We start from the raw sequence: 21839 nt of genomic DNA, 5'->3' as shown, positions 1-21839 counted from the left end.
ATTCAACTTTATAAATCAGGAATAGGATATAAAAAGATGTCCAAAGATTTGAAAATGTCAATCAGTACGGTTCAAACTCTGATCAAGAAGTGGAAAATTATGGGTTCATTTAATGCCAAGGTAGACAAAGAAAGATTTCAGACACTACCACCAGGAACATTTGTAGAGATGCAAAGAAAAACCCACAAGCAGCTTCTACTGAAATATAGGCTTCTTTGAAACAAAGTGGTGTGGGTGAGATACTTGAACAAAAATGGGCTGCATCATTGTAGAGTTGCCAGAAAAAAAGCCATTACTTTTCCAATGCCGCAAAACAGCTCGCTTACATTATGCCAAATAGCACCTAGGGAAGTCTCAAAACTTCTGGAACAAAATAATTTGGAGTGATGAGACCAAAATTGAACTTTATGGTCACAACTATAAATGCTATGAAGAGAAGCACACCAACCCTACTGTGAAGCATGGAGATGGCTCTGTGTGTGTGTGGGGGGGGGGGGGGGGGGGGAGCTACAGCGGCACAGAGAATTTAGTCAAAATTGATGGCAGGATGAATGCAGCATCTTATCAGAAAATACTGGAGGAGAATTTGCATTCATCAGCCAGGAAGCTGCACATTGGGGCTCATCTGGACTTTCCAACATGACAATGATTTGAAACATAAGGCCAAGTCGACTCTTCAGTAGCTGCAGTAGAAGAAAGTGGAGGTTCTGGAGTTCACAGTCTCCTGACCTCAACATCATTGAGCCACTTTGGGGAGAATTCAAATATGCAATTCATGCTAGACAACCAAATAATTTACAGGATCTGGAGGCATTTTGCCAAGAGGAATGGGCAGCTTTAACACATGAGACAATAAAGGGCATGATTCACAAATATCACAAAAGACTGCAAGCCGTCAATGATGTAAAAGGGGGCAATACACAATATTAAGAATTAAGGGTATCTAAACTTTTGAACAGGACCATTTTATTATTTCCCTTATTGCTATCGTTTGTTTAATGATTGTGCTATTTTGTGATGCATAATAGTTTAATTTGAAACAAATTAAAAATAACAAATGTGTTTTGTCTGATCACTCATGTTTTCTTAAAATGCTACACATCTTACAAATTCTGCCAAGAGCATGTAAACTTATGAGCACAACTGTATACAACAGCTACTGTTTATCCTAGCTGAACAGGTAGTATCTCTCAGGCAAGTTCCACAGTATTTCTTCTTCATGCAGTGCTAGTAAAACATCATATGCATTTTTTCCATTAGACCAAAGGTGACCCTTTAGCTGGTTTTCTTATACCTGTTTACATACAAGTCCATAAGATGAAGTGCCACAGATATGATTGTCCTAAATGCACTATATATATATTGAAATGCCTCTGTTTCATGTATAAATGGTGAACATAAATCAGAGTACTATCTAGACAAAGCTGCACTTGATATATGACAAATCCTTACAGCTGTATGTTTATAGTATGATGAAGTCTAGAATGCCAGGGAAGAAAAATGCATTTTGCAGGTAGACCTAAATCTTTACTCAGTTGTGATTTTTAACTAACCTGTCTCTTTCAATCACTAAGTAGCTTCATGACCATAAATACAGAAAAAATCACTGACATTATAACTCATCCCCTTATAAATAGTTTGTTCCAGGAAGCACAGACAGTTCAACAAAAGACTTCACTTACCCCAGACAAGGACAATGTATCTCAGCGGAATGAAATAGAGGACTACTGTGAACACACAGAGGGCAACGATTGCCAGCCAGCTCAAGAATGGGACCGTCCAGTTACATGTGCTGAGTGAAAAATTAAGTTGAGTCAGAAATCGAATCACTTCATATATCTAATAAAAGATGTAACAAATAATGCACAGACTTCAAATCCCTTCATGTAGCTGAATTAGTCTTCATCACTTCCAAGTGCCAGACAGAGTTGAAACAGCATACACGAAAATGTGTTATAAAATAAATGATACAAAATAAATTATCTCCCAGTAACATGAAAGAAATAAGATTCATGAATCATAACCCAGGTTTAAATAATTCATTTACAACAAATACTCCATGGACCAAAAGTCAAATTTACAGCATGCTTCCGGTCACGAATAATAAAATAATATGAAGCCATTCATTCCACATGCCATCCATACAGAGACCTTACTTCTTGGAAAAGGCCTGCATTGGTCATATATAAATAGTGTATTTTGTCTTTACAAATGTGATTTATGAAATATGAGTTGACCTATTCTAATTTTTAGTAGATTCTTCACATTTTCATAACAGAAGCATTCTTTCTTTTAACTCATATTTTTGCGAGAATGTAGGCAAGCTTATAAAAGAAAAAAGAAACTTGGGTTATGTTAATAGTATACAGTAACCAATTATTTTGGTATCTAAAGGACATCCTTTGAGAATTTTAAGACAACATCTTGTAGATATATACTGATCTGACAGTTCAGTCTATATTTTTGAGAAGACAAAGATTATTAGGGAATAAAATGTTGGTTAGGTCTCTATAGTGATTTCAGCAGGTAACTCGAGGTAAAATGTAAACTTTATGATTGGGTCATGGGCTGTTATTCTGACTACTTCAAGCTTGATGGTGATCTTACTTTTGAGAAAGGAATATATTTCTTTGAAAAAACAATTTTTTTGCTCCTCTTTGTCGGGCATGACACACTTTGTAATGCCCTACAAAGAAATATTTTATGACGTTCCAAAGGAATTATTTGCATACTTTCCTCGTCAGTGACAATACAAGTGAAAGTTATTAACTTCTGTAAATGTCTTCATTGGGCACCAGAACTCAGTAATGAGGAGTCACAGACACGGCACACATTTCTGTCCAAGCCACAGGATCCAGTATGACTAATTTTTCAAAGTCAAATCCTTACTGATTACATAAAATACACATTTGAGGTAATTTTCAAAAGGAATTATACATGTTACACTGGGTTTTTGAAAATTGCTACTTTTATGCAAGTAACTCCTTTGAAAACTCAGTCCATTGCTTTGGAGTGTTTTAAAATATGAATTCTGATTCAGTTTTGAAATAAAACAGTTAAAGGCCATAGAAAGAAAAGAGATAAAAGATACTTAAATTGTCAAGCAACCTTAAATAAAAAAAATAAATATTCATACTAATACCAAGGAGCTGTCATAAAGCAAAGCGAATAATGATAAGATTATGCAATCCATCCTATTGCGTTAAATGGTCACTGCCAAAAACATGGTGAGACAGTGCATCCCACTTGTAAAATGAAATGGGGAGCACTGGTACTACCAGCAGAGCAAACTCCAGCAGCACCAAGTCACCACTTACTTCTTTATCCTCTCTCCAATGGAAGCCACTTCATCGAGGACACTCTGGACACTGACACAAACCTCCTGGATGGCGTACAGTTTATTCATAAAGCCTCTTTTTTCACTATCCTAAAAGGCAGCAAGAATATGTTGTGAGAGATAAGTTTTGTGTGCTCTGATTATCTTCTCTTCCCCTTTAAAAAAGAAATGACAATTTTGGACCAGAATAGCCAGGTTAAGTCAAATATTGCTTTATTAACCAGGTTCCTTAGGCTCAAGAAGATCCTTCAGAGGACCAGTGGCAGAGTGGAGTCATTCCCCAGGTTTTCTCCTGAATTATAGCCAGGACACTGATCAATCACTAGACCACTGTTCTTTCTTTAAAATGCTGTGTTTGTCATAAAAATGCTTAATGCCTTAAAGGTGAATTCTAAAATTGAAAGATGTGCGATCATGTAGAGCATGCACACGTCCACCCGATTTTAAAAGCCACCCACATGTGCGCATGGGGCACAAATATCTCACATCAGGCAAAAAAGGGGCGGAATGTGGGCATAGTGTGAGTGGGCAAGGGCGTTCTGGGGCGAGGCCAAGATGGGTGCATGCAAGTACCTACACGCCTGGATGAACGCCCAGGTCCAGTGCTGTGTAATTTTACTTCTTCTATGGAGGAAGTGTAAGACTTAATGAAAGTATTTCCAAGAATCTGTGAAGGGTTTAAGGGGTCTGCGGTAACTGGGGTATGTGTGCAGGCTAAAGAACCAGGGAGGTTTGGAGGACCTTGCTCTGGACTGGGTGAACTGATGGTTGAACTGGTGAAACTGGTCATGGCGTGGACATGTGCCTGTTATTGAATTCCCTCACTTATATGGCTTAAACAGGACTTACACTGCTGGGCATGCATAAGCTTAAAATTAGGCGCACATATCTGTGTACCTAGGTAATTTTATAACATGCATGTGCGTATGTGCGCACATATTATAAAATTGCTGCGTCTCTGGGCGTGTGCCGACATACATGCATCTATATGCGCCTATGCACCTGTTTGAAAGTTGCCATATTAATATTTATTTAATAAAATTTATGAATTACTTTACAGGATTTACAATAAAATCTTCCAAAGCGATGTACATAATATTGAATTTTTGATCACGGTGGTATCTAATATAGCTTCCCATTGTATTAGTTTTTTCCTGCTTCCTAATTTTATGTCTAGAATAAAGTCATCTTGATAGTTGAACCATTAAGGATAAATATTTAATGTACTAGTACTTCAGTACTGTAAGACTTGTATAGCTGTGGTGCAACCCAAGACCTAGATTCAGTTCGCTTCCAGTAGATCTTGGGAGGAGGAAGACATTTCTTTAAATAAAAAAAATCCATATATTGTATCTGTGGAGGTATGGGAGGCTGGGTTGGACTTTGTCAATGTGTTAATCACTGTTATCACTTTTGAAAGTAATCAGTTACAGATTATGAATTGCTTTAACTAGGGAATAATGTATTATTACTTATTTTCAGGTTACTACTTGTGCTAAAATATTTACAGGGAACCAGATTTTAAGCAGGCTTTTGTCAAGTATGCAGAGAATGAGAAACACCATTTGGAGCCTTGTGCCTGAGTTACCTCTTTGCAAGAGTATAGGGGAGATGCCCGTGAAAAGAGCTCTTGGAAAAATGTGTCTGTATGTGGGGAAGGAGGTGGGTAAATGAAATAATCTTAAATACAAACAGAGTAATTACTTGTTGGATTGCTTGTGCAAAAAAATTTCTACTATAATTGTTATTTAGACAAATAATGAGTTTGCAATATTCTGTTTACTGTAATTAAAGATAGGCCCAAAAAGCACAATGTATGAAAGCATGCCCTTCCCATATCTGGGTATTTATTCTTGGATGACATTGACTATAGGGTGATCACAAGTTACGTTACTACAAACCAGGAAACTGAGGAATAAATGACAGTCTCATGTAGTTGGTCACTCTACTACTTATTTCCTGATTTCACTGCCACTGGATATTGAACAATTATGGGGAACACAATTTTCGTTGAGTTAGATCTGACACTTGTTTTGACTAACTTTTGACATCTGAATCCAAAAATGACCCCAGTTTTCCTCTATCATGTCAACTTTGTAAGGTACAGGATACCCTCCTTTTGTTTTTATTTATTTAAATAAATTTTCTATACCATCGTTAAGTTAAATACCATCACAACGATTTACAGAAGGGCACGATAAAGAGAAATATGGGTGGTATAGATTACAAATTACTCGTGTGCCATCATAGTACGGTAACAATTTAAAATAATAAACTAGGTGGGTAAGTTAAACCTGATTGTTAAGAACAAATTAGGCAGTTTGATTTTAACATTAATATGCTTATGTAGGTTACTAAAAACTTCTAGCTTGGTGCATCCTTCTCACTCAACTATTTTTCTCCTTTTCTTTATCTTTATAAAATGCTTGTTTAAAAAGCCAGGTTTTCAGATTAGTTGTGAATAATTTCAGATTTGTCTGTAGTCTTATTTTGAGTGGCATGGTATTCCAGAGTACAGGACCAGCCAGTGACAATGCTCTTTCCCAAAAATCATATAAAATGTACATACAAAGGCAATGAGAAAAAATTACCTGAATATACTGTTTATTTACAGTTATTTTATTTAATCAAAGGCTATATATATTGTTACTGTAAGTCAAATTGTGTAAAAGTAGTAAAGTTCTGCTACCAAACATATATATTAAGGTAATTATCCCAGGACAAGCAGGATGCTAGTCCTCACATATGGGTGACATCGGTAATGGAGCCCTATGTACGGAAAACTTCTGTAAAAGTTTCTATGAAACTTTTGACTGGCACCAGAGTGCCTACTGAGCATGCCCAGCATGTCATGATATTCCCTGCCACAGGGGTCTCCCTTTAGTCTTCTTTTTTCCGCGAAGCAATTAGCCTCGCGGTTATCAGGAGTCCTGTGGGATTCTCCACATATTTTCCTTACGGAAAGCTTTAAAAAACTTCAACCGCAGAGGGTCTCCCTTAGTTTGATCATCGCGGTGAGTTTTTCCCGTTCTCGCGGTTCCGTGCCGTTTTTTGATTAAAAACAAAATTTACCTGAGCCTTAGGCCGTCGACGGCTGCCCGGCCACAAAATGGCTACAGGTTTTAAAAAATGTCCGAAATGCGCGAGAAATATGTCTATTACAGACCCTCACCAAGACTGTGTACTTTGCCTTGGTGAAGGTCATGATGTAAAAAATTGTCCCTTATGCGCTACGATGACCTCGAAAGGTCGACGTCTACGGATGGACAAGATGGAGCAATTATTCAAAATTCAACTGATTACTGCTCCGTCTACTTCCACACAATCGTCTCCGGCTGGGGCGATTAGGAAAGTGGTCTTGAAGAAACGTCACTCCGGTGACTCGGGAGACGCTCCTTTTTCCTCCCCCTCACCATCGTCCAGAGCGTCCACATCGAGTAGCGAAAAAGGGCGCGAAAAAGATAAACATCGCCATCGGCATCGCAGGCCGCAACCAGCAACCATCGCTCCGATACCCGGCGAGCCATCGGCGGAGGACGGGGCACCGAGTAAGAAAGCCCGGCTCCAAAGTAAGGCTTCCGAGCCACCGACAGGCCAACCCTCGCCGATTCCGGCGGAAGGAATCGTACCTCCTCAGGGCCCTGAGGTCGTACTACTGTCGCCGCCACCGCCTCCCCCCATGGGTGCTCTGTTCACATCATCCATGCGGGCGGAACTTGACAGTTACATACGTCAAGCGGTTAAGGATGCCTTTATCGAGGCGATGCCACGGCCTGCCACTCCGGTTCTGCCATCGACACCGGTCATAGGAGGATCTCCGGTTCCATCACCGATTCCTTCACTACCGATGCCAAGGAAATCACCGCTCTCCTCGATGGCGCCGATTCCATTACCGGTTCTACCTAGGCCGCAGCCACCGGATTCAGCATTGCCGATTCCCCGGGTACCATCGATTCCACCACGGCCATCGATCCCGATGGCACCCTCGATGCCTTCTCAAGAGTCCATTTTTCAACCATTAATGGACAAGCTGGACTCACTAATACATTGCTTCTCATCTCTACCACAACCTATAGATGTAGATGACAGTCAAGAGCCAATACCAGGTCCTTCGGGTGTCCCACCACCCCTCAGACCTCAGACTCCACTTTCTGAAATGCCAGCTAAGCCTACTAGGCCGTTGGAGCTCCCTCTGGATGATAGTGACGAAGAATTCTCCTCGGATGAAGACCTCCTTTCTGAGCCTTCTCCCCCAGAAGATAGAAGAAAGTCACCACCGGAGGATCTCTCTTTCTCCAACTTTATTAAGGAGATGTCTCAAACAATTCCCTTTTCTCTCATCTCTGAAGTGGACAGCAGGCAAAAAACCTTGGAGGTGCTTCAATTCGTGGACCCTCCCAAGGAAATTCTTGCTATTCCTGTTCATGAAGTTTTACAAGAACTTATGTACAGGATATGGGAACACCCTGGGTCGGTGGCAGCTGTTAATAAGCGGGCGGATGCCACTTACCTAGTACAACCCATCCCGGGGTTCCAAAAAACTCAACTACCGCACCAGTCAGTGGTGGTCGAGTCGGCCCAAAAGAAGGCCAAAAGATTAAAGCAACACGCCTCCATACCTCCTGGAAAGGATAATAGGTTCTTGGACAATCTTGGTCGAAAAATCTTCCAAGCTGCTATGCTGGTAGCTAGAATAAATTCATACCAGCTTTTTATGAACCAGTACCAGCGTGACCTATGGAAGCAAGTTGAATCCCTGTCTCAGCAGTTACCTGACCATCTTCAGGAAGGTTTTCAAAACCTAGTACATAAGGGCCTAGAGGCAGGGAAACACGAGGTTCGGGCCACGTATGATTCATTCGAGACAACCTCCAGATTGTCTGCAGCTGGAATAACAGCGAGAAGATGGGCCTGGCTTAAATCATCAGAGCTCAGACCAGAAGTACAGGAGCGCTTAGCGGACCTGCCTTGCTTAGGGGAGAACCTCTTTGGCGATAAGGTCAAGGAGGCAGTAGCCACCATCAAGGACCATACAGAAACCCTCAAACAGCTTTCTCAGCTGCCACAAGAGGTACATCAACCTTCAAGGAGGCCTCCAAGAAGGGAACAAAGAAAGCCATATTACCGCCCTAGGCGGTATTATCCACCAGTAGCCAGGCCCAGACAACAAAGACCTGCTCAACGGTCTCAGCCTCGCCAAAGACCTGCTAGGCCTCAACAACCTCCGCCTGCGGCGTCCACTTCCGGATTTTGAAGTTCAACCAGAGGGCATGAGTCATTATCAAAATCCCTATCCACAAGTACCGGTTGGAGGCCGAGTTGCTCACCATCTTCAAACTTGGACCTCCATCACTACAGACCAATGGGTACTCTCAATCATATCTCAGGGGTACCACTTGGACTTCCTCACTGTACCAAAAGACAATCCCCCTATTCCGTCTTGGACAGTGTCTCATCATTACACAATCCTGCAAGCAGAATTATCTACCCTCCTGACTGCCAGGGCCATCGAAAGAGTTCCCAGGCCTCAGTGGGGCACAGGATTCTACTCCCGATATTTCCTCATTCCAAAGAAAACCGGGGGTCTACGTCCTATCCTGGACCTAAGAAATCTCAACAAATTTTTAAAGAAGGAAAAATTCAGGATGGTGTCCTTAGGCACCATGCTACCTCTTCTTCAAAAAGGAGATTGGCTCTGCTCTCTGGATCTTCAAGACGCTTACGCTCACATTCCCATATTTCCACCTCATCGACAGTTCCTACGATTTCTGGTACAAGGTCAACACTTCCAATACAGGGTGCTACCTTTCGGCCTTGCCTCAGCACCTCGAGTGTTCACAAAGTGTCTAGCAGTAGCGGTGGCACATCTTCACAAGCAACAAGTACATGTGTTCCCCTACTTGGACGATTGGCTCATCAAGAGTCATACACAGAGCGGAGCTGTCACTTCTCTCCATCTCACAATAAGATTGCTTCACTCCTTGGGATTTCTCATCAATTACAACAAATCCCAGCTCACACCATCTCACCAGTTGCAGTTCATAGGTGCAGATCTCAACACCATCACAGCAAAGGCTTTTCTTCCGAAAGACCGGGCTCAATCGCTCGTTCTCCTAGTACATTCTATTCGCAATCAATATACAGTCACAGCTCATCAGTGCCTCATCCTACTCGGACACATGGCCTCAACAGTTCACGTCACTCCCATGGCCAGACTGACCATGCGACTAATGCAATGGACACTCAAATCTCAATGGATTCAAGCCATTCAACCACTGTCCACTCACATCCAGATAACACCAGAGCTGAAGTATTCCCTTCTCTGGTGGACATCACCAATCAACTTGCTCAAAGGCCTACCTTTCCAACAACCAGTTTCACAAGTGACTTTAACTACAGATGCGTCCACCTTGGGATGGGGAGCGCACATTGCTCATCTGAAAACACAGGGCAAGTGGACAAAGCAAGAAGCCTCCTTTCAGATAAATTTCATGGAGCTTCGAGCTATACGCTATGCTCTATATGCATTCAAGGACTGCCTTTCACACAAGACTGTTCTGATCCAAACGGACAATACAGTAGCCATGTGGTACATCAACAAACAGGGTGGTACGGGCTCGTACCTCCTTTGCCAGGAAGCGGCTCAAATATGGGACTGGGCCCTAGCACACTCAATTCTACTACGGGCCACCTACCTAGCAGGCATCCACAACACAGTAGCGGATCGCCTCAGCCGTCACTTTCAACCACACGAGTGGTCCCTCGACCCAGCGTTAGCAATCAAGATATTTCAACGCTGGGGTCAACCAACAATAGATCTCTTTGCGTCACATCTGAACTACAAGGTGAACAATTACTGCTCTCTCCTCTTCCGGCAGAACAGCTTACCAAAGGACGCGTTTGCCCGCCATTGGAACTCAGGCCTGTTATACGCGTATCCACCAATACCGCTCATAACCAAAACCTTAGTAAAGCTACAACAGGACAAGGGGACAATGATACTCATAGCCCCATATTGGCCTCGACAAGTATGGTTCCCCACACTGCTAGATCTCTCAGTCAGGAATCCCATTCGCCTGGGAGTAGCTCCCAATCTCATAACTCAGGAACAGGGTCAGTTGCGCCATCCCAACCTTCAATCCCTGTCCCTGACAGCATGGATGTTGAAAGCCTGATCTTACAACCATTCAACCTTTCAACTAGTATATCTCAGGTACTAATAGCTGCACGTAAACCCTCCACTAGAAAGAATTATTCCTACAAATGGAAAAGGTTTACTTTATGGTGCACTCAGAAAGATTTAGATCCTTTCACTTGCCCCACTACCTCGCTACTAGATTACCTTTACCATCTCTCAGACTCTGGTCTTAAGACGTCATCTGTAAGGGTACACTTAAGTGCAATCTCAGCTTATCATAACAAGCTAGGAGATGCATCGATCTCCACGCAGCCTCTCGTCAGTAAATTCATGAGAGGCCTAACTCACATTAAACCTCCAATTCATTCCCCAAGCATTCAATGGGACCTGAACGTAGTTTTAACCAAGCTTATGCGTTCTCCATTTGAACCCATAAATACCTGTGACCTTAAATTCCTTACTTGGAAAACGGTATTTCTCATAGCCATTACATCAGCTAGAAGGGTCAGTGAACTGCAGGCCCTAGTAACTTACGAACCCTTCACGAAGTTCCTTCATGACAGAGTAGTCCTCAGTACACATCCAAAATTCCTTCCTAAGGTTGTCACGGAATTTCATTTAAACCAAACCATAGTTTTACCTACATTTTTTCCTAGGCCTCACTCTCACCAGGGAGAGAGAGCCTTACACACTTTGGACTGTAAGCGTGCGTTATCTTTCTATTTAAACCGCACTGCAGCCCAAAGAAAATCAAATCAGCTGTTTGTGTCCTATGATCCAAACAAACCAGGTAAAGCAGTGGGTAAGCATACTCTGTCAACCTGGCTAGCAGATTGCATACAATTTTGTTATGAAAAATCAGGCCTTACTCTCCAAGGGCGAGTAAACGCACATTCAGTCAGAGCAATGTCAACCTCAGTAGCACACCTTCGCTCTGTACCTATTCTGGACATTTGTAAAGCAGCAACATGGAGTTCTCTTCACACCTTTGCAGCTCACTACTGTCTAGACAAAGAGGGAAGACAAGATTCAGCATATGGACAATCTGTCTTAAAGAACTTGTTTCCAGTTTAACCCCAACTCCTTCTTCATCCAACCTGCTGTGATTTCGACTGATTCATTCCAATAACAATACCTTACGGTCGTTTCAGCACCAAATGAATCAGCCTCTAGCTCGCTAATCACCCATATGTGAGGACTAGCATCCTGCTTGTCCTGGGATAAAGCAAAATTGCTTACCTTGTAATAGGTGTTATCCCAGGACAGCAGGATGTAGTCCTCACGAAACCCACCCGCCACCCCGCGGAGTTGGGTCCGATACGTTTTATTATTTTATTTTTGGCTAACGCTATTTGCTACAAACAAAGACTAAAGGGAGACCCCTGTGGCAGGGAATATCATGACATGCTGGGCATGCTCAGTAGGCACTCTGGTGCCAGTCAAAAGTTTCATAGAAACTTTTACAGAAGTTTTCCGTACATAGGGCTCCATTACCGATGTCACCCATATGTGAGGACTACATCCTGCTGTCCTGGGATAACACCTATTACAAGGTAAGCAATTTTGCTATATTTACGCTTATAGCTTTCCAGAAGGTGTTCAATCTGTGGACAATCTCGCCTGATGCTCCAATAATAGTCAGCTATCAAATGTACATCCCATCTACCCTGATACCGTGCCTCCATGACCTTCAAATCTTGGTGGAATCGTTCACCTTGCTCATCACTGACTGCACCAAGGTTTTTCGGGAAGTCAGCAAGATGGCTATGCAGAAAATGCACCTTGATGCTCATGTTGCAACGAAGCATTTTGAAGCTCTCCAAGAGTTTCTGGACAATTTTGGTATAATTCTGTGCTCGTGTATTTCCAAGAAAGTCATTGACAAGGTTTTTGAATGACAACCAAGCATTCTTTTGAGTTCTGACATTGTCCTGATGAAATGTTCATCTTTAATGAGCTGCCGAATCTGTGGACCGTCAAACACACCGGCCTTTATCTTTTCAAATGACAGGCTAGGAAATGCCAAAATGAGATACTTGAAACAGTCTCCTTCAGTTGGCAAAGCTTTAACAAATTGCTTCATGAGACCCAGTTTTATGTGCAAAGGTGGAAATATAATGTTCTTTCTGTCAACAAGTGGCTCATGTAGAATGTTTGGATCACCAGGTTTGCGGTCAGATCTTGGAGGCCAATTCGACTACACCCAAAGCTTCTCACGAGCTCTGATGTCCCACATACACAGAAAACAAGGATACTTGGGGTATCTGCGTTGCTGACCAAGAAGGAAGCAGACCATTTTAAGGTCAACACAGATGATCCAATTGTGCTTGTGATATTGCAACAGATCAATGACTCTCTTTATGTCTTCATAATCTTCACAAAAACAAACTAAATGGCCAATTGGGACTGCACCAAATAAATTGCCATTGTGGAGGAGGACACACTTCAGTTGCGTTATAGATTGGAATTCCCAATTCCTCCATTAAACCATGTATGTTATGGCAATAGACAAAGCCACCATCACTTCGAAAGTACTGCAGAAATGCACTTTCTCTTGATCAAAAGTAGGATACCTGCGCTCCTTTTTCAAGCAAGTTTTTCTTGCGCAGTCTTGATGCTAGGAGTTCTGAAGCCTTTTTGGATAGTCCCAAATCTCATGCCAAATCATTCAACTCATGCTAATCAAATCCTTACAAAATGAGTCCTCTTCAATTTCAAAATCCCCATTGTTGCTGTCACTCAGTTCTTCACCATACTCCTGTTTTTCGAAAGAAGGTAGTTCAATGAAAACTGGCACTTGGATTTCAGCTGAATGAGGCACTGGGTCTATAGCTGATGGTAGACTAGGATACTTTATTATACATTCATTTTTCTTGTTATATCCTGATGTTTTCACTATACAAAAGTAACAGTCACTTTAATGATCTCTGGGCTCTCACCAAACCATAGGTATACCAAATGGCAATTTATCACGTGTTCCCTTCGTCCACATCCGTAAACACTTGACACACTGCTTGCACACCTTGTGAGAGGGGCCCATGACTTATCTTGATCACCAAGGTTTACTTTAAAATATGCAAAATAGGCTTGCCTGACAAATGCGCTGATGTTTGTCCTTTGACTGGGAATGGTGAAACTGCCACAGATATAACAAAATGAATCAGGGTTGTTTAGGCACTTACGACGAGAAATAGCAGAGGCAGACATGATCTGAAGGAAAGGAAATAAGTACGTACGTAAATAAAAAAATAAATTCTGCTAATGCCTTGTATATAGACAGAACTCGGACTACACTTTGGAATACAATTCACTATATAGAGTGGCAGACAAGCTCTCACCACACTGTCTCATGTGTAAATAAGTAGCCTAGACAAGTATGAACCTGTCGCTAGTCTCCAAGGTCATCCCTCACCCCTCCCCACTCGAGGGAGGTTTGTTCTCAGCCAATAAGAGAGCACTAGTGCTTCCCTCGATCCAGGCTCAACCAGCTTAGAGTGGTCGCATTAAGGGGGTCATTTATGAAAGTGCTATATGGCTAACATTAAGCTAGGTTGAGAGAACATTGCACAAATCTCAGCTTTGGGTGAATTTCCTCACTCCGAAGGTCATCAAATCTTCACAAGAGTGCACTGTTCTGTTCGTATGTCGCTTTCTGAATGTCAAAGTGGCCCCTAACCCCTACACTAATACCTAAACCTCACCTCGAGTAACTAGGTGGGCCTCCTATAGAGGTATAAATACCTACCTAGTATGAGGGCCTTATAGCTAGGCACTCTCTCTCTCTCTCTCCCCCCCCCCCCCCCCCCAGTGGTAGTAGGCTATGCTTTGTCTCCCCTAGCAGCTTAAAATACTGAAAATGCTATTTGCAAAAACATCTCTCCACCACAGTGGTCGTAGGTAGTAATTACAACAATTCTGGCACTTACTGCAAAGTGCAAAAATGTTATCGCAGTTTGCGGTAATACCTATGCGAAGCGCTAAGAATAACGCACTTTGCGATAAACAGCCTATTACCATAAAACACACCCCTTTTCCTATCGCATGCGATATTTAGTGCATTTTGATAAATCTAGGCCTAAGATAGGCTGTAGAGAAAAAACTTGACATGATAGAAGAAAACAAACTGCAGTTTTGAAATCAGCATTCCTATTTAAGTCTATAACAGCTGAAAAATCGAACTGAACAAGAATTAAGTTAAAAATTGTTCCCCAGTGTTATGAATTAGAGGGACATTGTGATGAAGGGAACATTATGAAGTGGTCTACTGAAAAAGCATATATTGTAGCAATGATGTGTTAATCCAGTAGAGCAGATAGAGTGCTTTCTACCTCATATAGACTGTGTCACTCCAACTGAAAATGTAATTTTCAAAAGATTTTATAAATGAGCTTTTAAAAATTGCTACTTTTATGTGTGTAACTCCTTTGAAAATCCACTCCATAGGGCTGAATTTTCAAAAGGTTTTATGTGCGTAAATGGACTTTTGAAAATTGCTTCAATATATGCTACTTTTACATGCATAACTCCTCTGAAAAGGAGTGTCTGAAGCAATTGCAGTCAAGACTGTGTAAGCAGCCATTTAAAGTGCCATTTAGAAAAAGCTTCTCTTTACTCTACCCTTTCTTGTTCACTTTCAAGCAGTGCTAAACTCTTACTTAAGACTGCAAAGAGCCCCATAATTCAGAAGTTACTTCTATCCTCAGAATTGGAAGTTTTTTTGCATGCTATAGTGATTGGGCATCTGGATTGATGGATTATTCTACCTTTATCAGCTTTCGTTCTGTTAATTCATTCCAGGTACATCAAACCTCCTGCTGCCTTTTTTTTTATTTTCCATTGTTTCTGCTATGACTATGCCACTTCTCTTCCTTATTCCCTGCACTGGTTCTTTAGCTTGAACTGGTACTTCTCCCTTCAAACTTTAATCCCTTCTTTACTCTTGGGGAGGACAATTTCCAAAACAATCTAGTCAAGTTGAAAAGGATTAACATGGCTAAATCGCCCTGTCTGGAACTGCCCTCCCCACCCTGCCCAGAGTATACACGGGCTTCTACAATGTATGTATATTGCCTGCAGCCAGAATAGGAGATGGCGTTCAGTTCAGGGGAGGAAAACAGCATATGTACAAGATATGTTCAACATGGCATACATTATTTTTCGCTCCTCTGGCCGCTGGCACAAAATAATAGGTGCAAAGTCTGCGGGCACTTTTAGTGCATCTATGTTACAACCCAAGAAGTTTCTCTGAAAATAAGTGTAAAGACTGCATGCAGAAAGCACCCATGTACTTTGCCAATATGCAGCCTTTTTGAAACTGGCCCTCTGTATGTTTTTGCTTCCTATATATATATAAATGATCTGGAAAGAGGTATGACACAAAATTATTCAGAGTAGTTAAATCACAAGCAGATTGTGATAAATTGCAGGAGGACATTGCAAGACTGGAGGATTGGACGTCAATATGGCAGATGAAATTGAATGTGGACAAGTGCAAGGTGATGAATATAGGGAAAATAACCCATGCTGTAGCTATATGATGTTGGGTTCCATTTTAGGAGTTACCACCCAAGAAAAAGAGCTGGGCATCACAGTTTACATTACATTGAAATCATTGGCTCAGAGTGCTGTTGTAGTCAAAAAAGCAAACAGAATATTAGGAATTATCAGGAAGGGAATGGCAAATAAAACGGAAGCTGTCATAATGCCTCTGTAATGCTCCAGGGTTAGACAGCACCTTGAATACTGTGTGCAATTGTGGTTGCCGCATCTCAAAAGAGATATAGTTGCACTGGAGAAAGTACAGAGAAGGGTGACCAAAATGATAAAGGGCATGGAATGGCTCCTCTATGAGGCAAAGCTAAAGAGGTTTGGGCTGTTCAGCTTAGAGAAAAAATGACTGAGGGAGGGATGTGATAGAGTTTTACAAAATCATGAAAGGACTTGAGCAGGTAAATGTGAAATGGTTATTTACTCTTTCGGATAATACAAGGATTAGGGGGCACTCCTTGAAGTTAGTAAGTAGCACATTTAAAACAAAATCAGAGAAAAATCTTCACTCAACACACCATTAAGCTCTGGAATTCGTAGCCAGAGGTAGTGGTTAAGACAGCAAATGTAACTGGATTTAAAAAAGGTTTGGATAAGTTCCTGGCGGAGAAGTCCATAAATTGCTATTAATCAACAGGAAGTAGTCACTGCTTATTGCCGACATTAGTAATATGGGATCTATTTAATGTTTGGGTATTTGCCAAGTACTTGTTATGTTAACACTTGCGGGAGGGCCTGCGAGCAGCTTCACTCACCGGAAGTCTCCGGTGGCGAACCCCATCACCACTTTTGTTTCTGCATGGCCCTGGGCACTGCCATTCCCCATTTTCCCTGTGCCTTGATGCCACTTCCAGTGGCAGGAGATTAGCCTCCAGTTATCTTGTAGCTCAATGCTGCTGACGCTCCTGCTTTTGGCTCTCTAGGTGCACTTGTGTGCGTGCCTGCTGTGGTTAAAGGGCCCGCGATGCCCTCAGTCAACATCATCCTTCAGCTGCCCTATAAAAGGGCATCTCAGTCTATTCCCCATCACCTTCACAAGGTCACCTGTTTCCTGTGGTCTTCGTCTTGTTCAGAATCCTGGTCTTCAGCTGTTTCCAGTGTCTTGGTCTTCGCCTTGTTCCAGTGCCTGGAGTCTTCAGCCTGGTTCAGCATCTGGTCAGGGTCCTGTGTTTTCAGTCCACCTCAGCGCTCCGGTGTCTTCAGCCTTCAGGCCTGTGTCCTGTTCCAAGTCTTCGGAGTTCTGTACCTGAGTTCCTAGTCCTGTTCCATAGTCTTCTAAGTTCCTGAGTTCTGGTTCTGATTTCCCAAGTTCCCATGTGTTCTCTTCTGGAGCCTTGATCCTACCTTGGTTTGTTTGGTCTTTGTTCTCAGTGTTCATCTGGTTCCTCATGTTGCTGGGACTCCTTGTCTTCAGTTTTTGCCTGGTCCTCATCTTGTTTAGACTCTGAGTCTTCAGCTTCAGCCTAGCTAGTGCCTGGATGTGCTCACCTGCCAATGGCGTGGACCATGGTCAGGCTTGGGATTGTGTCAGTCACACCATGACACAGGTGTTCATGCATACCTGTAGTCCGATAGGGCTTTTGGATTGTCTGGAGGGTTACCCCCTGGGCTATGTTCCTGACAATCATTTGGATGCACTTGGGACTTGGATTGGCCACTGCTGGAGACAGGATACTGGGCTTGATTGACCTTTGTTCTGGCCGAGTATGTCATATCTTATGTTTTCTTCTTATGTACCTTCATACTTGTTTCCGTCATATTCAGAATTCCTTCTGTTTTCCTCTCTGCAATACATAGAGATTGCATGTGTTTGCTCTACTCTCACATTGCTTTTTAACTTATCTGCCTTTTGAGATTCCCCTTGCTTGAACTTTCTAAATCTTCAAATCTCTCTTCACTGATTTTTTGGTCTAACCTTTATTAATCCGTTTTCTAGGTCTTCCCCAGGTTCACAATTGTTCTGCTTCAGTGATGAGTGTATTGGTCATACATGCAAAGAATGCTTTCGTTTTGAAAGTGCCAAATAAATAAAAAAACAAATGCAAAACACAAAATTAAATAGAAGATGCAATGGTGGTGTCACCCATGAGTTATAAAGTGATGACAGGTACACAAAGATGAGATCTGTACATTGTACTCTAGATCTAGCTTGACAGCAGCTAAGTAGAAAGTGAATCAAGCTAGGTCAAGAATACATTGTACAAATTTCATCTTTGTGTACCTTTCATCCTTCCAAATCACATAAAATCTTCACTGATGTCTACTGTGCTGTTCATACCTCTGACTGTGCATGTAAAACTGCCCCCCAAAACCTAGCCCACCACCAAAACATCACCCCGTGTTCAGAACGGCCCCTCTTACAGTGGTATAAAAGGTTGACTAATATGTGTGCCTCCCCAGAATCTCTCTCACTCTCCCCCCCCCCTCCTCCTTTCCCTGCCCGAAATGGGATTTGCAATATTTATCACAGATCCCATTTTGGGCATAACGCCAGGAAAAAAGGTTTAGTTATTTCCGGCACTAAATCATGCGCTATCTCATGCAATGTTAAACACCCCTCATTTTAATAAACTCCGCACAAACTCCTCCCTTTTGACTAAATTTTAAAAATTTGCATACGTTATGCATTATCACATGCATTATGAAAATAACGCCATAACGCAATTTGATGAATGACCCTGTAATTTGTTTATCTTCAGGTGCAATTCCATCCCACGCTTGACTCTCAGTTCTTGGGGAGGGATTCTTTTTATGGGGTGAGCTCTCGCTTGTAGCCCAGACGATGTTAAAAGGTTCCCAGTGTATGTATACTATAGTAGTGTTTCCCATGAGATGAGAGGCTGTAATAACTTAGGTAGGGCCAGGTCTGGGTATTAAATAAAAGTTTACTGTTCAATACTCATAAATTAAAGTCCATCCATTCATAATATTGAAGTTACATCTGAATGTTGGTACATGTGTGGATCTAGGTAGGTAGGTGTCTTTTTTTTCAGGCATCTGGGTAGCCTATGGTGATTTTTAATGTGTGCAGTGTACTCAGCAGCTGTGAGGGAATCCTAGAGGATGGGTCCCCAACTTTACTGTAGAAATCCTATCTTTAGACATCTTCTCCTTGGACACCCAGCCCGTCCTGGTCCCTTGGTGTGTGGAGATCTGATTGGGGTCTCCTGCTCTTGTTCTTCTTTCCTTAGTGGTTCTTTCATCCTTTATTTATTAATATTTCTGAGGGATTTCTCTTGGGAAAAAGTCAGTAGGATCAGGTAAGTTCTCAGCACTGGAATCCCAATGGGGAAGGGGATCCAAAAACCTACCCAATCTGCGAAAGTCCAAAAAATACTTTAAAATTTAAACTGGATACATCTTCTGTCTTCACTGTCTCTCGCAATAGGATCCATCACTGGTGCTTGCCCACCTAGGGTTTAGAGAAGGCTCACAGGTCTTTGGTTCCCTGATGAAAGCCTTTTTATCCATAAAGGGAATCAGACTTAAAATCTCTTTCTATAAATTAGACTCTCTGGCAGGGAGTGAACGATGAGGTATCACTTCTAAAAGAAATTCCTTTTGGGTGAAGTTGGGAGGTCTCACCAGAGTGTAAAACTTAAACATCTATACTCTTCCCTTGCTTCCTCAAACTGAATGCAAAGTTTTATAAAATGGCTGGGCTAAATAGTCTTCAGTCATCCAATCCAGACTCTCCTGGTGGGAGGGACTGAGGGGTATGGTGGCTCCTTACTAGAATGTTATACTACAGGAACAGTGACATCTGGTGGCTAGACTGGTAGCGTCTGCCACAATTACATTCTCCTTTATCACAGAGATTTGTTTTAGTTGTTCAGAATCCGATGACCAGGAGTCCAGTGAGTCCTAACTTCTAATTGCATGAAATCTACCTCCACATGGTAATTTAGAGGAAACTGAAAAAAATACTGTGTCTTTGTAGCCAGTCCTGAAAACTGTGAAAAACATCTTTCAAAACCACAAATATGACAAGCATCTTAAATTGCTGGATTAGTACTTTTTCCTATACTTTAACTGCACCATTGTGCCCGTTTGCTTCTTTCCCTTGTAAAACATTTCCAGTTTTCTTCTGAAGTTATTTAGTGCTGCAGCCACAACTGGCTACTTGCTCCCTAATTTCACTGCTGTCTAAGAAAAGAATTACCTTTTCTAGAAGTGCTAAAATCTATTTGCTTTTACCCTAAGATGACTCTCCCTTGATGTGTTTGTTGCTGCTGGGCTAGAGAGATCCCTTCTAGATCCCTTTAAAGTCCACTGATATCTTCCTCAGTTGTCACAGTCTACCTCTGTATTTACAGTGACAAATCACCGGTGTTTAATAGCCCAATGATAGCTGTCTTCTTTGCTATCTGATGCCAGAGAAGGTAAAAAAAACCCCAAAACTCTAAAATAGTTCGTAGTTTTCTTTCCCAGACTTCTACTTTTCATTGCTATGATCTAGTTTGAGATCCTCTCTTAGGACATGGGCAAACCAGACAGCAGTGGAGGCAGTGCGCTGCCTTTTTCTTAGGCCTCAGTGAAAGTATCCAGGAAACAAGAATGAGAGAAAAAAAAGAGCTATCGGCATACAATCTATGAAAGTTACGGAAAAAATACTTTTTAAAGTTATTTTCCCAACAAATAGTTATAGCAGCAACGCAGTTTGACAGCTCCATATATCTGTATCTCAGCAGTTGCAACGCAAGTCAGCTTTTTGACTGGCTAAGCTGAACTGATGCCTTAAATAAGAAACAATCCTAAACTTCACTTAGTTCAATGCAACACAATTTAATAATAAAAATATCAAAGAATGAATTTTCTAAATGAAGAAAAAGCTTTTCAGCAGATAACAGCATTCTTTTTAAACTTTACTTTGCTATTTTACGATAAAGCACAGATCAAACCCTTTCAGAACTAGCACCTAAATCATACTTTGGAAATGACTGCCTCCATATTATTGGCCTATGTGCCATCCACTGCTGCAATTTATCTTCTCCTCGCTCTCTCTTTAAGCATTATTTACAATATTTTTTTTGAAGCAGAATAGCAGGGAATTGAGGCTTTTTTTTTTTTTGCCATCTCAAAAATCATGCCAAAATGGCATTCAGAGAGCATTATTTCTTCTTTGACTATATCAGGAATATAACTTGCAATCTCCATGCTTAAAAATCTCTCAAGAAGAAAACCCAGTAGCTACACATTATTCACAAGAGACAAAAAGGTAAAATGAATTTAATATATGGAAAAATACAGCAACTGACTTAAATGGGACAAGCATAAAAAATTCCCTGGCAGACCTGTAATTTGACAATGTGTTGTTTCAATTTACTAAAGTTTATGGGCTGCTGTAGCACCATGAACAAGGCTATCTCTTCTCCTCTCACTGTCGTACAAAAGTTCCTGAATCTCTAACTCTGGTGAACCTAACTTCATGCCTTGTCCAAGACCGCAGTAACTCTCTATGAAGCAGAGTTCCATTTGCACTCTCACAAAAAGATGCTACATGTTTCTTTTCTGTACAGTTTGTTACAAAAGAAAAAGAAAAAAAAGAAAAAACGGGCTTCTTTGCAGCTTACAATGCTTTTTATTGGATCAATCTAAAAAGTGTGTAGAGATGATGTACAGGCGCTTTGAAGACCACAGGGATCCCTTCCTTCCGATGGGCTTAATTACATTATCATTGTGGGATAACCTGCCAAAAAATCTAATTCACAGAGGGGTAGATTTTCAAAGGGGTACGCGCGTACCCCCCGAAAACCTACCCCAAACCCATCCTGCGCGCGCCGAGCCTATTTTGCATAGGCTCGGCGGCGCGCCCAA

General features: G+C 41.7%; 1 protein-coding gene across 3 annotated transcripts in view; it reads right to left on the bottom strand.

Moving 5' to 3' along the window:
• Positions 1–21839, bottom strand: part of MCTP1 (multiple C2 and transmembrane domain containing 1) — a 1134628-nt gene that overhangs the window by 24666 nt on the left and 1088123 nt on the right. For all 3 annotated transcript variants that reach the window (XM_029573135.1, XM_029573144.1, XM_029573160.1), the window contains exons 17-18: positions 3318–3427; positions 1683–1792 (exon numbers count right to left, since the gene is read on the bottom strand). In XM_029573135.1, the coding sequence (XP_029428995.1) occupies positions 1683–1792; positions 3318–3427 (220 nt within the window). The remainder of the gene's footprint in view (positions 1–1682; positions 1793–3317; positions 3428–21839) is intronic.

The sequence above is a fragment of the Rhinatrema bivittatum genome, chromosome 1 (genome assembly GCF_901001135.1).
Source record: "Rhinatrema bivittatum chromosome 1, aRhiBiv1.1, whole genome shotgun sequence".
In the NCBI taxonomy this organism is placed as follows: Eukaryota; Metazoa; Chordata; class Amphibia; order Gymnophiona; family Rhinatrematidae; genus Rhinatrema; species Rhinatrema bivittatum.
The sequence above is the reverse complement of the archived record's forward strand: the minus strand, read 5'-3'. Positions and strand labels throughout refer to the sequence as shown.